The sequence below is a fragment of the Myotis lucifugus genome, unplaced genomic scaffold (genome assembly GCF_000147115.1).
Source record: "Myotis lucifugus unplaced genomic scaffold, Myoluc2.0 scaffold_170, whole genome shotgun sequence".
In the NCBI taxonomy this organism is placed as follows: Eukaryota; Metazoa; Chordata; class Mammalia; order Chiroptera; family Vespertilionidae; genus Myotis; species Myotis lucifugus.
In genome coordinates, this window is record NW_005871218.1 from 1,029,239 (window position 1) to 1,046,753 (window position 17,515).

General features: G+C 37.0%; 1 protein-coding gene across 1 annotated transcript in view; it reads left to right on the plus strand.

Annotated features, from left to right (window-relative positions):
* NAALADL2 (N-acetylated alpha-linked acidic dipeptidase like 2) overlaps positions 1 to 17,515 on the plus strand; it is a 1,041,900-nt gene that overhangs the window by 976,130 nt on the left and 48,255 nt on the right. Inside the window, 1 exon segment of the mRNA XM_023760057.1 lies at positions 12,098 to 12,191. Coding sequence (XP_023615825.1) covers positions 12,098 to 12,191 — 94 coding nt within the window.

The following is a 17,515-nucleotide window of genomic DNA, read 5'->3' on the forward strand; positions in this document are numbered from 1 at the left end:
TATGGGATGAGTAAGTGGTTTCTATATATGTGTCTATATATGTGCCAGTGTCTATATATTTACATCCAGGGAGATGCACAAATATATATGAAAATAGTGAAATACATACATATATATTTTTGTACTCTCACCATTCTTTTAAAGGATATATTGTTGTCTTCTTTATAGTTATACTCTTTTAAAAAAAGATTTGATTTACATTAAATCAGGGAAATAAGTTGATCAGGGAAAATTTTCTCATGATTCCGTTGTTTTCATTGTTGAAAAATGAACACAGCTCATAATTATTCTTGACATTTCTATAAAAGTATGCACCTAATACGATATTGGACTTTTACTTTAATATATAGAAATGTCAGTCAAGTGATTAACAGGGTAGGTTTTAGTGAATAATTTTTAATTTCTTTTGGTTTGATGCTAAAAAGAAAATATTGACTATGCATTGCACAGAATAAGGAAGACATAAAAAATGATAGAAAAACCAGAATCACTTGGTAACTACCAAGGGAAAATATATCTAAGATCATATCCATCATTTTAATTAAGGGTGCTTGAAACTACATATGGCCTCCTTTGAATAATAAGCATTTACAGAAGAGGTATGATTAGAAATTGCAATCTCTTTTACAGGTCCAATTAAATCAACTTCATTTCAATAATGGTGAGTGATTAGAGGATCATACTTTGAGTCATCATTCAAATAATCTATTTTGTTTTTTAAAGTTCTGCAATTTGGTTTACTAGATGATGACTACAGGGTTTTAAATTAATGGGAGAAGTTTAAGAATGATTAAATTATATGTGTTAATCAGGCTATGATTTAGTACCCATGTCATATTCAGAGAACTTATCCATATCATCTATAACCCATTGATCTTAATTTTTTCCTTTCTCATAAAATTTATTTTTGGTTTAAGGTATTTGACTGGATAATTTTTAATGAGATTATTGTTGCGCCTGTGTGCTGTTCCAGACAAAACCAGGATAATTAGATTTTAAGAAGAGAAACAGTATAGCAGGATAAAACGATATACCCTTATTTATCATCAAGAACACAAGTCTCTCAGTAAATTCTATTTCAAGTGTAATTTCAATATGCATTTATCTTTAGATCTAGTATTCAACCTAGATATCCAGGTATCTTTTATTATAAAGAAATGTGCATTCACAAAAAAATTTCCTTTGTAAAAAGGTATACTATATATTTTTCAAGAGAAGCATACACTATGATATATTTTTTATAATTGTAAGGTACACAGAATATTATATTGAGACATTATTTGAATTTATAAATAAATGCTGATTTTTACTAGAATAAATATAAAAATGTATTATGCTTAGATCAAAAGTTATAGTTAAAAATAAAAACATATTTACAGATGTTATCAAATCATTTCTATTATAAATATGTAAAGCTATTTTAAAGGTTTAGCTTAAAAGGTTTCCTTCCTTCCATGTTGATTGACAGTTCATTAAAATCAATAAGCTTCATTTGTGTCATCAGTCTGCAAGGCAGTATTGAAATACATTTTCTGCTTCTCATATAATCTATATAAAAAAGGATACATAAAACATTAAGCTGTAATTCCTGTCTTTCTTTGCTGTGATGAAGTCAGAGTTTAAAAGAAGAAAATTTCAAAATGAGGCAAGGAGATAAAGTTAAAAGAGATGGTAAGCAAAGGACCCCTATTTTGCTTCTATACAGATGACACAAAAGTCAATATGAGTTTTGAAATATGTGAGTCTAGTACAGTGGTTCTCAACCTTCCTAATGCCGCGACCCTTTAATATAGTTCCTCATGTTGTGGTGACCCCCAACCATAAAATTATTTTCGTTGCTACTTCATAACTGTAATTTTGCTACTGTTATAATCATAATGTAAAAATCGGATATGCAGGATGTATTTTCATTGTTACAAATTGAACATAATTAAAGCATAGTGATTAATCACAAAAACAATATGTAATTATATATGTGTTTTCCAATGGTCTTAGGCGACCCCTGTGAAAAGGTTGTTCAACCCCCAAAGGGGTCGCGACCCACAGGTTGAGAACCGCTGGTCTAGTAGCTTTAATAAATAAAAAAAAGTACACTTGGATTCTGGGCACAGTAGGAAAAAGTCTGGCCAAAGATGTAATTATTATTTTTCTAATGTAGTTTTATAGATATGTATATAAGTGCCATCGATTCTTCCTTTGCATAACTGACACTTGTCTGACATAAGGTACAAAGCTTTAAGTTCAAGAAAAATGAGCTGAAAAGTCATAAGTTAAGTAATGTGCTGACTTCTGAGAAGACAATATAGAAACAACTTAATGTTTATATAAAATATGGGACCATGTATATATGTTGCTTTGTTAAAGTTACTACACAGTTCCAAATCAATATTGACGCTTGAGTCACCTGCATGAAAGAAAAAAAGTTCATTCCTTACCATAGCTTTTAAATAGTATAAAAATTGATAAAAGATATATTAATATGCATGTATAATAGATGCATAATAACAGATATATCTATTTTTTATACTTTGTAATATTTTAGTAAAAGCATATATAGCATTTTCCCAAAATATTAACATACCCGATACTAAATAGTTTGAGTATATTGTCTCATTTAAATTTTTTTAAATACATATATTCTAGTCATTACTGACATTGTGGGAATGATGAGGTAATGTGATTTGCTGAAAGTTACTTACTGGTAACTTGGACATTGCTGATAATTAGTATAGCTGGTGTAAAACATAGGACTGCCTGGTAGAAACATTTACATGTAACACTGGGTAACAGGTGTTTGATAATAATATTAAGAACTTTTGTATTCATTAGTCAGTGCTGTTCTGTGGGATATGCTGCGATGTTTGAGAAGCAAGGAGCTATAAGAATGCTGTCTATTGCTAAGCAGCGTGTGAAGAACAAAGGAGAAATCATGAAAATTCAGAGCTAGACAGTTGTGCTTTGTTTGTACAATTCCATATGTACATAACATTTTACCAGGTAGCCAAATCTATAGAGGTTTCATTTATTTTTGTTGGTTTTTCAACTAGTATACACAGAAGGAAACAATTACATTAACAATTAACATCAAAATGATAATATTCATCTAATAAATAAATAATTGACTTATACAATTGAATTCATTGTTACCAATATACCCTTTGCTTAACGGGTGCAATCTTTATTCTTTACTGAAGCACTGTCTTATTAAATTTCTGAAGAGCAAACTAAAACCACATTATTTTGTGTGTACCAATATCCAGTGTTATGCTCTAAAATACAATCTCTAAAAATAAGCTATACATAGAAAATCATTGAACTCTTCTGTCTTCCCGCATTTTGCATATTCGATGTATGTGTCTGTAGCATTATTATATACTTTGCTAAATCCATCCTCTAACTTTCTATGATTAATTACTTTGGATAATTTACCAAGTGCATGATGTAATGTACAATTACCCTTTTAAAAATAAACAGCGCCTCCCCTCTTTGCCACACCAGACCTACAGTGGTGTCTGCAATGACAGAAAGCTCAGTTTCTGTTGTGGTAGTGGGGGGAGGAGGGGGGCAGCCAGCTCTTTCCACCCAAAGACACCAACTTTTTTTGGAAGAGACTTTAATGAAATAGATGTCAGATAATAAAATGCATTTTCAATATTTTAAATTTATTGTTGTATAAAAATATGCAAAATCCAACTAAGCAACCTTGTGTCAACTGATGTAAGAGCATGTGCTTGGCACCAAATATGCTGCTGCTTCCGATTCTTTCAGGATGATAGACAGCCTACCCAGGGCCTTCCTTCCAGAGGGAGACTTTTCCCAGAAGCCTTTCCCGAACCCTGAGATTTATTAGGATACCTGTACACCTCCTCATAGCATCCTCCAGCATATAACTACTTAATAATTATAGTCAATACCTGGCTCCGCTCAGGAGAAAAGCCTTGCATGGACAGGTCTGTTTTGGGGGGTGCACAAGAAATTTACTTGAAATAAGTAAATGTGTTATAGTTTGGCTATAAAGTGGATAATGGGTTAGAGGCAGACATTTAGATCAATTGGGGAATATTCCATAGGAAAGATAATGAGCACCTTAATACTGGATTTTAGCCATGTGAGGGATACATACATTTTATGTATTTAGGGGTCTATTCCATTTTGCTCTGCAACATTTAATTTCTGTTTTTGCTGGGAAAATGGGCTGGGTATGTCAGGAGTATGTCCTTGCTGCCTGTCCTCTGTTGATGTCACAGCTTTGGAAAGCAATCCTGAGGTCTGGGAGGGGGCTCTTGCTCTGCTCATCTCTGAGATCCCTGAGTCCCCTTGCCCATGGCTGGCTGCCCTGAGGTTTGTTATCCACAGGGCATTTGTTTCTAAATCAGGAGTTTTCTACTATAAAGTGACATAAATCAGAGTCAGGTCACGTCAGGATGAACATAATAGCCTGAAGGGCACCAGGAACCACAAAACCATGTTATGAAGGCTCTCACCAGACCACAATTTATCAGTGATGCCTCAGTTCTGAAAGCTAAGGGAAGTGAGAAGGACTCCCTACAGATCACTGAATCTTGCCCATATGCCTTGGCTGTGTTTGAGGGTTCTCTGACTCCCTACCCCACAGACCACATACAAACATACTTCCTATGTCAAGAACTCCACTTTAGTTATACTGGTTTATTCTTGTTTCTCTAGAAAGTCTATACTTCTTTCTGCCCAAGATTTTAGCACATTTTATTCTCCTCATCTGGAATATTTCGCCCTTTTAACATTCTAGATTCTCAAGCCCAAAATATATACATGTGATATAGTTGCATAATGTGTTTAATGTGGACTAAAAAAAATGGTGCTTACTGATTTTCTACTGTTAACTTCCTTCTTTAATTGTGTGAAAGTGGTAGGACTTGTCTCTATCAGGAAAATAAGTCCTAAGGAAAGAAACTGTTTTATATTTCTCTTTTCTCCTCATATCACAGTGATGATCACATAATAAAAGCTCAATAGACACTGGTGGTATGGTTCCTGATTCATCTACTACCTGTCAGATTATGTTACACCAAGCCATAGCAACCCAGTCTCTCTCAATTTCTTTCTCACACTAACCCATAAACAGGTGTTATGATTATCTCACAGCACTACCTCCTAGAGTAGGACATATTGCATTTTAAGTCTGACTGATGACATAAAAACAATCCCACTGTGATAGTTTAACTTACAGCTTAGGTTTGAGGTATACACCATGGTTACTTTAATTTTGAATTATAAAATGGAAGAAATCACACTTTTACTGAGTGTTTCTGCCTGTAACTAAAAAAGAAATTACATTGTAGAACCATGGCAGTGCTATTGCTTTAGTGAGCCTATTTATGTCTAACCACATTGTTCATGCATTAACTAGTCAATTCATTCAAAGCCTTATGGCAGATAATGTCACCATATTGGTCAATGAAATAAAATAATTGAAGGGGGACAATAACTATCCTCTAGATACTCACAGTTTAATAAATAAATATACATACTTTTCTCCCTGGACTAGTAAGGGAAAGATTGTGACAAAGTCAGAAAATATAAAAATACCTCCATGTAAAGCAACAAGGCAATGGAATATGATGCATAAGTTTTAAGAAAAATGTATTTGTGTATATATTTTCCTTTATCACATTCCTAAAAACACTCTTTAAACATTTAAATACAACACATAACAGTAGAGGCTGGGGACAGGTGCCTGTCACACTGCTGGCCCTGACTTCTGTCTCCAGCCTCTACTATTGTGTGTGTGCCCATGGCTAGCCCCTGTAACCACATGAGTACGAGCCGACAGCCAAGGCACCCACAGCTGTTTGTGTACTTGGATCCAGTCCTGACTGCTGTCACAGGCCTGTGCTGCTGCGTGCACCTGCAGTTTGGCCCTGTAGTCAAACCTGTATGCTGCTGGCACTGACTCCTCTCATTGGACCTCAGCGAAATGCGTGGGTGTGCAACTAGTCCCTACGAATGGACAAGTGCACACTGACAGTCTAGATTCCATAGCTGCTCATACACCCACAGTTGGCCCTAGCCCTTGCCACTGGCTGAGGCCCTTGCCAATGTGTGTGTGTACCTGCAGCCAAAACCCTGCCACCATGCAGGCACCTGCAGCCAGCTCCACAGCCATGAGCATACCATCAGCTCTGGCCACCACCACCACCACCACCACCACCACCACCACCACCACGACCACCCTGGTCCCTTGCCTCTGAGGACCCCAATAGCTCTTAAAGCCACTCAGAACCCCACACAGCTCTTGTTACCAAGGATAACACTATTGTCAATGATATACATTTGAGCTGCCTGAGCCAATGAGACCTGCATCACCCCAAATCTCAAAATATTTGTGAATTTTCCAATTCTTGTTATCAGTTTCTAGATTTATACCATTGTGGTCAGAAAAGATGCTGGATGTGATTGGGACCTTCTTAATTTAATACTTTTATTGTGTGGCCTAACATAGGATAGATCATGTGACCTAACGTATGATCTATCCTGGAGAATGTTCCATGTGCATTTGAGAAAAAACACATTTATTCTTCTCTGTTGAATGGAATGTTTTGTACATGTCTAAGTCCATCTGGTCTAATATCTGATTTAAGTTCAATGTTTCCCTATGGATTTCCAGTCTGGATGATCTGTTGATTTTTGAAAGAGTGATATTATTGTTTTGCTGTCTATTTTCTCCCTTCAGAGCTATTAATACTTGCTGTATAGATGCTCCTATGTTTGCTCATAAACATTTGTAAATGCTATATCCTCTTGTTGGATTGACCCCTTTATCATTATATTGTGCTCTTCTTTGTCTATTAGTACAATTGTCATCTTATATAAATATAGCAGCCTCTCCTATCTTTGGGTCTTCATTTGTATGAAATCTTTTTTCATCCCTTTATATTCAGTCTGGATTTGTCCTTAAAGATGAAGTATCTGGTATGCGGGATATAGTTGGGTCCTGTATTTTTATTCATTCAGCCACTCTATATCTTTTTTAATGAAGAATTTAGTCCATTTACATTTAAGGTAATTATTGATAGTTATGGACCTACTATTGCCATTTGGTTAATTGTTTTATGGCTGTTGTAATTCCCCTGTGTCTTTATACTTCTCTTGCTCTCTTCCTTGGTGATTCTGATAATTTTCTGTAGTGGTATATTTCGAATTCTCTTTGTTTATTTTTGTATATTTTAATAGGTTTGTAATTTTGTGATTACCATGAGGGTTTTATAAAATATATTTATAATTGTCCATTTTAAGCAGAAGTGAACTTGAGTTTCAATGCATACTAAAGCTCTCTCCATTTTAACTCTCCTACATCTTCTACACTTTATGTTTTGATGTCCCAATGTACCTCTTTAATCTTGAATAGTCAGTAAAATATGATTGTGGTTATAGCTATTTTAATACTTTTGTTATATAACCTTTATACTATATTTGTAAGAAATTTATCACCAACAAAGATTAGAATATTCTGGAGTTTACTACTGAGCTGTGGGTGGGCTGCATGGAAGCCTACAAGCAGGTCCAAAAGGGGCCTATGAAGCTGAAAGGCTTGCAGAGCTTGGTATGACCAAGTGGAAGAAGATAAAGAGGGACGGGTGAAACTCATGGAAGCCATGAGAACGAGCAAAAAGGACAAGGAGGAGAAGTGGCAAGGCCAGGACAAGCTGACCCCCAGCCTAGGCAACCTTCAAAAAGATTCAGGAAAGTGGCGGCGTCCTGAAAGGAGGTTGTGTACTTGCTTGGTACCTAGATGTGCAGCTACCACTCAGGAAATGCATCCCTTGATCTTCTGACTATGATAGTCAGTTGGGGCTTGCCTTCATGGTCCCGCAGAATGTAGCAAAAAACAAACAAAAAACACTTCTCTTTTTTAAATGTATTTTTAATTGATTTCGGAGAAGAAGGGAGAGGGAGAGAGAGAGATAGAGACCTCAACGATGAGAGAGAATCATTGATCATTTGCCTCTGGCACATCCCTCACTGCAACCCTGGCATCTGCCTTGAGCGGGAAATGAACCATGACTTCCTGGTTCATAGGTCAATGCTCAACTACTGAGCCATGTGAGCCAAAAAAACAAACAAACAAAAAAAAAAACACCACTTAAATGGCTAATGCTCCAGGGCTCAGTATAAAGGTGAGGTAACAGAGTGAAATATGCATCTAACTTTTCCCTGAAAGAAGTTTATTACATGTTTCAAAAAAATTGGTGCCTGAGCACTTGGCTTTCAGTCAGCCTGCATCTAGGTGCTGAGATCCTCCCTTTGGGACACTGACAGATCTTAGCACATCCTCAACTACTGGGAGGCACTAAAAACAAAGAATTCATCTTGGTCAATCACTAAGATTTGAGAGACAACCAAGAGCTAGAGCCAGGCTGAATGATAAGGTTCATCTCCTACAGGAGACCATTTCACCAAGAATAGGAGAGGTAACTAGTTTATCAAATGAACAGAAACAAACACAGAGTCAAGGAAAAAGAAGAAACAAAGAAATATGCTTCAAACAAAGAACAAAATAAAATTCCAGAAACAAGAGTTCAATAAAATGAAGATAAGTGATTTACTTAATAAAGAGTTCAAAATAATATCTGCCATGGCAATACCCACTTGACATGAATGAAATGGGGACGTTGGGGACACAGGCTGCCACCAGCTCAACTCAGAAAGGGGCAAGGCGTTCATTCCATTCTTGCCTTGGTGGCTATTCTCCCTGGCCAGGCGGGCTGAGGAGGCAGTCTCAAGGCCACACAGCTGCAAGTGGCTTCCCCAGGCCCTGGGTGGAACAGCATACGCCCCAAGCTTGAGGGGCTTGGAAGGACAGCACATAGAGGGCCCCAGAGGGTCTGCATGTAGCAGCTCCCCCTCTGGAGGAAGTTTATTCAGGCAGAGACAGCTGGCTGGCTGGCTGTCAACATGAGTTAGAGGCAACGTGGGTGTAAAATTATTTTCGTGGCACTTACACAGAAATCACCTTAATCTATGGTTAAACTCTCAGTAGTTTCCAGTCCAAACTAAAAAGCTTCATCTTCAATGTGCTACTGAGAAACTAAAATAGAGTAAAAGGATAGTCTTACTTTAATCAAGTTCCAGAATGAGGGCACACTGCTTTGAAAAGCACTGTCTCAGAAGAAGACACAAGGGTGTGTGTAAAGAATGTTTCTAGCAAATACCACAGGCACCAAACATAACCCCAAGCTGGCCTTCTACTTCCCCTCAGTGCCAACTCACACTCTGGGTGGGAAGGCTACTTCGCCCAGCTGACTTGGGGAATGTCACAGTGCTCGGTGAGTATATCCAAGTGTCTTTTGAAGCCCTCCACTCTCTGCTTGTGGGTTTTGGAGGCTTTCTTCAAGATCCTTTCCAGTGACTTGCAGCAGAGCAGAGGGAGTACACAAAGATGACGCTTGTCATTCTCTCCAATCTCCAAAGGGGATTTCATTTGGCCCATAGATGTGTGTTAAATTAGAAACCTGACGCTCAGGCTATAGATTTGTATATATGCAGCTATCGTTTTTTTCAAGGAAAGACTATGACGTGGTCTTTTTTTTTTTCCTGCAGCCTCTGCACTGAACCTTAGCCACAGTGAGTCCTAGTCCTCCCAAGATGTTTAAGAACTGTTTTTTTGTTTGTTTGTTTGTTTGCTATAGCGTTGTGGGTCCTGTGGACACAAGCCCCAATGGCTTTCAGTGCTAGGTATTTTGGGCTTTTATTCCTCAAATATAAATCTTAAAAGTTAGGACACTAGATGGTGTATCCAAACACTTCTCTCCTCAGAGAAAAGCTAAGAGTTATGAGCTCCTACCTCATTGTAGGTCCCTTGGGATACAGTGGGTTTTAGGGCCAGAGTATGTCTCAGACTTTCTTATCATTTTTATGTGTGTGGGGTTATGTTTTTGTTTTTGTTTTTGTTTTTCCTTTAGCCTAGGAATCACTCGAGTTTTTCAGAGGGAATTATTTTATGTGTAGCTGTAGACTTGGAATGTTCATGAGAGGAGCTAAATTAGGAGTCTCCTATGTCATCATCTTAGATGGGAACCCAGTAAGGCTTGTACTCAATGTTTCTAACACAGGCTTAATGACCCCACTACCTGTCTCTAGGCTTGTCAAGATAATGAAATGAGATATTTGGGTATAAAGCACTTAAAAAAGAATGGGGCCTTACATAAATATAAAAGAAGGTTGTCTGGCATGACTGAAGAAGGTTAAATTCCATAGTGGGTGAGAAGTGTATGCATATGTCTCATCTCCTCTCACTTCATGGCAAGGCATACACAAATATCCCCCTTGTTTACGCAGCTGCAAATAAAGCCGATTTAGTCTAAGCAGTCTACCGTGGGCCAGGTGACTTAGAAATCCCAAAATTTGTTGCCAGGTTCTTTCTGAAAGAAAAAAACAAGATGACTGGCTCATATTCCAGTTGTTTGAGCTGCCAAATGACTCTTAAGAAACCAAAACAAAACAACTCCAGCAGCAGACAGAGAAGTCGCCTTTCTCCTCCCTCCCCATTCTTTCATTTTAATCTTTTGTGTGGTTTCCAGATTCCAAAAGTGTAAATAAAATATGTCTGTTCTGTAGTTTCAATTATCCAGTGCAAATTGGAAAAAGAAACTATGGTGCTTCTTAATCTTCTTTAAAATTTTCTTTTTGCAAATAATTTATTTCCAAATATCAGTGTCCTTGCATGAGTTGGATGGGGTGTGATGGAACAGAAGCAGGATTCATATCAATCTATTGCAGACAGCCTAATCAGAATAGGCACTTTCCCAGGATTTTTGTGATCGCTAAGCTGGTGATAAAACTCTGAAAAGATACCTTAGGCATTGGGGAAGAAGTGCTTGCTACATTTGGGAGAAAAATATCTCAAAGAAATAAAGGGATGTTAAAGTTTACTTTTCCTGCTTTATTTCTAAGAAATATGTTTCTCCAAGCATATAGAATATCAAATTGAATTATATTTTTATCATGATATATATTGTGTAAACAATTGAGAAATATAACTTTGAAATGTCAAATGGAATCTGACCCTTGTTGAATATGTGGATTTTAATATTTAGCATCATATTTTTCTTATACATTATATCTCTTATGTGTTTTGTACTGTTTCAATTTTGTGTACCAATTTCCCTTCTGTGGTTTTACAAAACAGTATTTTCACTGACTAACAACATTTCATAGTTTATTAATAACATTAACTCAGCCACATTTTACTATATGACAGCTTTAGGTCTATAAAAAAATGTGGGACATTTATATAGACCCAGTAAATACTCAATATCAGTTGAGAGAAAGAGGGAGAGTAACAATACCATTTGCCACCCATCTGAAGTTTCTTTGAGATGTTTATGAATGCATATGACTTCTTCAGTCTATTAAGAGATGCTAGTTCAGCTATAGTGAATATACTGGCTTTCAAAAACAGTTTTGGAGTCTTGTGGTGGGGAATACACATGCATAAAAACTCCAAGTATGAGTTTTGGGGATGCCATTTAGAATTTTATATTTTAAATTTTAATTTAAACAGTTATCTTGAAGTGGCATAAACATTATTAGTTTTGATAAATTTTAGAAAACTAATTAGGGACATAGTAAAACATAAAGGAAAAGAATACCTAAGATTTTAAAGGCATTTTTTGGATTGAATTATACTTTAAATGAAATCAATTCATCATTAATTTTATCTGAAGTTTTACTTAGTTCAATGACCAGATATTGATTTCCAGTTCCTCTCTAGTTTATTATGTGACATTCTGAACTGTCTTGTAAGGGATTGTTTAAAAGTTTAAATATTACAACCCCAAGTATGGAAACACTTTTTAATATTTAGCTCCAAAAAAAGAGAAACAAATTTATATTTCTTTATACTAGCCCAAGACATGAAATAGATACTGAGATTTCTTTCTTCTTTATAGAAAAATAAAATAAAAAGAGGTTTAAAAGGAAAAAAAAAGATTGTGTAAAAGTATATTTTATCTCCTGTGTTTGTGCTACTATGAATGTATAAGAGTGTATAGAATAATGAAAAACAAACAAGCAAAAACCCTTAATATGAATACTAGCATTTTTTTTTCTCTTTCAGCTCTCAGGAGAAGTGATTTTACAGATTGCCAACGAACCAGTTCTGCCCTTTAATGCTCTTGACATAGCTTTGGAAGTTCAAAATAGCCTTAAAGGTAATTTTTCTTTAATTTATAGTAATTTTAGAAAATGAAAAACTATTCAACTAATTTTCAACTAGAAATGGATAAAATTATGTAGTATACTAACTATGGTCATACAGAACCTCCCTTCCTATAGAGGATTATCATGAGAAAGGATGAAGAATTTTGGCTGCCATGTCAACAGGAATGAGGTATACTTATGAATAAGCGTAAGCAACATGTAAATTTTACCATGTTCTATTACCATCTTTTATCCAAATGACTTATAGTTTCAAGCTCTAGTTATTATTTATAGCTTCCATATGGAAAAGTATAGTTTAGGGATTTTTTTTAAACGTTGTACCTAACATTTAGTCAGTTCTAATAAGACTGGCCCAGAAGTTTCTCCTTGGGAATTGGTTTCTATAAGATATGGGCTCCATCCCATTTGGCTCATCCTAGATTAAGGATAAGAAGAAGATAATTTCCTTAGTCTTCACTGCAATTCTTTCACATTCAAATGTAGCTCTTTCTGCAGAATCTAATACTACCCTAATAATTACCTTCATTCTACTTTATCTACATACTAGAGGCCCAGTGCACGAATTTGTGCACAGGTGGGGTCCGGTTGGCCTGGCCCTAATCAGGGTGGATCAGGGCAGGCCTACTGGGAGGAGGAGATGGTGGGAGGTTGGCCTGCCGGCCCATTCCGATTGAGGCTGATTGGGTCTGGGCCAGCTGGGGGGAGGGGCCTAGGGCGATTGGTGGGCAGGCCCCACCCCTGATTGGGGTGGGGAGCCGATTGGGGGTCGGGTGGTCGTGGGGAGCGGCTATGGGCAGTTGGCTGGTCGGCCCTGCCCCCAAATGGGGTGGAGGGGGCCAATTGTGGGTCAGTGGCCAGGAGAGGGGTCATGGAAGGTTAGCCGGCCAGCCCCACCCACGATTGGTGTGTTGGGGGCTGATTGGTGGTGAAGCTGGATGAGGGGAGGGGCCATGGGCCAAACGGGGTGGTGGGGACCCATCTGTGGTGGGGGCGGGTGGGAGGAGGGCCTGCAGGATGTTAGCTGGCTGGCCCTGCTCCCTATTGGTGTAGGGAGGAGCAATCAGGGGCGGGGCTGGATGGGGAAAGGGGCTGGAGGCCAATTGGAGTGGTGGGGTCTCACTGGGGGTGGGGCCAGCTGTAAGGAGGGGCTGCAGGTGGTTGGCTGGCTGGCCCCACCCCTTATTGGGGTGGGGTCAATCAGGGCGGGGCTGGCCAGGAGGAGGGTCTGCAGGTAGTTGGCCAGTGCCCTCCCCCCCAATCATGCTGGTTTCTTGGCCACAGTGGGCATGCAACCGGTCATTCTGGTCATTACAGAGTTCTGGTCGCTGGCTTTTTATATATATAGATAAACCTTTAAATCAGGGTTAATATTATCTTTATTAACCAAATACTGAGGTTAGTATTGTCATTAAAGAAGGAACCCTCCTTCTCTTTGAATCATACATTTTATTATCTGATCTTTAATGAGTCATTTGTAGACATGTGCTTCTCAATACCCAAACTGATATTCTAACTCTAGGAAACCTTGGAAAGTAGACCATTCTAAGGAGCCAAATATTTTCAGTATCTCAACATTTAATACCTTTTCTTTTGATAACCTGGCTTGTTTCATACCTGAGAGAATACTAGTCCTACCCACTCCCCCATTATTCTTATGACTTTTATTACAGTGGCTGTAAAACTATGACCTGAGGAACAACTGAGCAGTTGTATACAGCGGTTTGCTGCCATACTAAATGGCCTCATTGCTCTGCTTTGGACTATTTCTCATTCCCTATATAGTTGTCTTTTTGCTGTCAGTGTGACTCCTGTAACAGTTAGCCTGCCCACAATTTCTAATTCACTATTTTAAGAATATTTTGGCTTATACACTGACTTACCAAGTATATGGCATTTTGCAAATTAATAACAGAACTTATATAAATAAAGGACAAAATGTTCTATGAATATTAGTAGTACCATTTCTGCACCAATTTATTTTAAGCATCTATTTAACTTGTACTGTAGACTCTACTAATTTTTAAACTTAAGAAAATATAGTTGGTACTATGTATAATAATTAAAACAGAACAAAAGGAGATTATTTGTGTAACATAAGGATTTGTTCATCTGTAAAGGAACAACTGTCATTCATAGAAGGAGCTGCAAAAGGTATACTGTGACCCAAAGAAATGATATGCATAATAGTGGCCCAGTGTACAGATTTGTGCACATTGAAAGAAAATTAATTAGAAGAAATATTTTAAAATTGCTATTTGCCCTTTCTCTATAATAAGAAGTGTCAACCAAATTCACGATAGACAATGATGGATTGAAACACATGTGTGCAATTGGCACCAGCAAGAGCTTTATATGTATCATGCACGTGCAAGTCAACTTAGCCTTTTATAGATATAGAATAAACTTGCTTAATTAGACCTGCTTTCTGATGTAGCTAAACTTTTTCCAGCCCAGTGAAGCACCCCAACTTCTTTTTCAGGTAATTGTCAGCAACACAGCAGTAAATATCAACATGAAACAGATTATTATTGTAGATCATGCAGGGAGAAAAAAGGGTAAAATATTTAATTGCAGCAATGTTTGACTATATTCTGTGCAGTGAGAAAGCCTGAAGTCATTTTCAAGGTTCACCATTTCTTCTTTTCAGTTGAAACAAGTTTTTATACATTCTAAATCTCCGTTTTCCTCCTAATGAAAAAAAAAATAGGATTCTACCAAGTCTCCTATCTAACTACTCCAGGACTTCTGTGAGGATCAAATGAGATGAGGCACGGGAAAATGCTTCACAGACATTTACAAAGTGTAAAATGTTTCTACCTGGCTATAAAGCAAGTGTGTTCCTGGGCTAAAGAAACTGCAAGGAGGCTAGTCACTAGGGAGAGGAAATCAGGCATTGCTACATGATGTCATTACCTGGTGCCCACAGTGACCGTTTCCAGGCTGGGCTGGGCTGTGGGCCATATTTTGCACCAGGGGGGTCTCAGCAGCATTGGCTGCGTGTCGCCCTTGGGGGAAACCAAGTGTTGCTTTGTTGGAGCCAGGTCCATGGTGCTATTTCTTTTTAAATGGCCAGTGCACGTCATGGCAGCTCCTGTGTAGAGTGTCTGTCCTCTGGTGGTCAGTGTGTATCATAGCATCCGATCAGACGGTTGGAGGGACACTTGCATATTAGCTTTTTATATATAGATATTCATAACTCATGGACATAGACAATACTATGGTGAAGGTCTGGGGGGGATAGGAGCAGGTTGGAGAGGGGGTCAATGAGGAAAAAAAGCTACATCTATAATACTTTCAAGGATAAAGATACATTTTTAAAAATTTTCAAAAGTATTCTGTGCAATACTGGCATCACATGATAGAGTTATAAATGATTTACAAATTGATTTTCTAAGAAAAATATTTGATGATAAATGTATATTGCATTTGTAATAAAGACACAAAGAGTTTTATTTTATTTTAAATAAATAAAATCAGTAAAATCCTAAAAGTATTAGCATTATTGTAATTTTAAATTTTAAGCTCTATTATATTTTGAACAATTGAGTTTATTTTTAAAAATCCATAAAGAAACACAATATTTTAATATTTTAGCATTATAATTAATATATGAGCATTTCAAATAACAGGCTACTTCTGAAAGTCAAATGATATCCTAATGGCTCATTGCTAGAATTATATTATTACTCTTGTTTTTTTAAGTAGTTAGCGATCCCTTTCAAAATCTAAAAAAAAATATGTTCTCTCTCCCCCCAAAATTTCACATATACAAAAAGTCTGCTACAAAGATTTTACTGCAGGCCAGATACCACTAAGTCTATGTGAACCTCTCCCTCAAACCCAGGGTTGTCAGTGTATGAGCCAGGAGCATTTTGGCTCCTTGCTGTTATAGCGGACTGCTTCAGCTTTGGTGGAGAACTTTTTCTTGATTGTTGGTTATTTTTGAGTTTTGTTTTCTTTTTATGTGAAACTCCTTGGATCTCCCTGTCACTTTCACTCAGAAACATGCAGCCAGACTTGAAATGTACCTGATATTAGAAATAAAAACAAGGCAAAGCAAAACAAAATGTAAAAAAAAAATAGGAAAAACATTTTTTTAACATGACCTTGGTATAAATATTTGATCACAGGGATATGACAGGTCACATTTAATCCATGCATTTTTATATTTTAGTAATCATGATTCAAAATTATTTGCTCTGTGATATAGTCAAAATGTTATTCAAATGTTTGCTAAATTGTACGCAACTTGATGTACCTGGTTTATTTTGACAACTTTGGTTATAACCTTATTTCTAAAAGAGAATAATTGAATATAATAATGGGTGAATAATGTATACCACTTAACAACAACTAAATTAATCTTTCCGTTTTAATTTTAGCTGTAATGCTGGATGATTTCATTAGCTAAACAGAATTCCTGTAGCCAAATGAAACATATAATTTTACTGCTAATACAAGCTTAGAGTGTTGATATGTTTTTTATTTTGTTATGACAGTTAACAGTGATTAGTCTTCAGTTCTCAATTATAGTGTTTTTTTAAAAAGTGACCTTTAGGTCTGAGCTATAAAAGGCTATGACTCCTTTCCACAAAGAGTTTAAATATGAAGGTCTCTGAAACCCAATTGCATTTTCAACAGTGTAATTTTTACCCCTTGACAACCAGCCATCTTGTTTATTTATTACACTAGTTTATGGTAGCAGCAGACCATTCTCTTTCGTTCTCACAACCACTGGAAAGAAGGGTAATTTTCCAGTGAGTAATTGTTTGAGTTGATTTATTGGATGGTACTTTGAAGCTTCTTTTGACTGAGTGACCTTGGCTCTTAATATGTAGTTAATGCTAAATACATAATAGTTAGAGGATGAATATGTATATGTAGTGCATGCAGATGTAGTATAAATGGTGACTGATAAGATAGGAGCTTCAGATGTATTTGTGAAAAAAGTTATATCCAAAAAATTTACATATAAGTCATTAGTACTAGTTTGCATGGGCAGGAGAAAGTGTGAAGAATAAAGTACCACCACTGAACCTGGAATGAGACTAAGGAATGAGCGGTTAATAACCTTATTAAATTTATTGTTTCTCACTTTAACCATTTTTTTAATGTAAAAGAACTTCAAAATCATTAATGACTATATAACTTTGATACCTTTTTATTTTTGTCAGGCTTCTGGTTGTTCATTATTTAGCACTAGAGGCCGAGTGCACAAATTTGTACATGGGAGGGGTCTGGCCGGCCCACCCCAATGGGGGTTGGTTGGGGGCTGGGCCGGCTCGGGGGGAGGGGCTGTGGGCGGTTGGCCAGT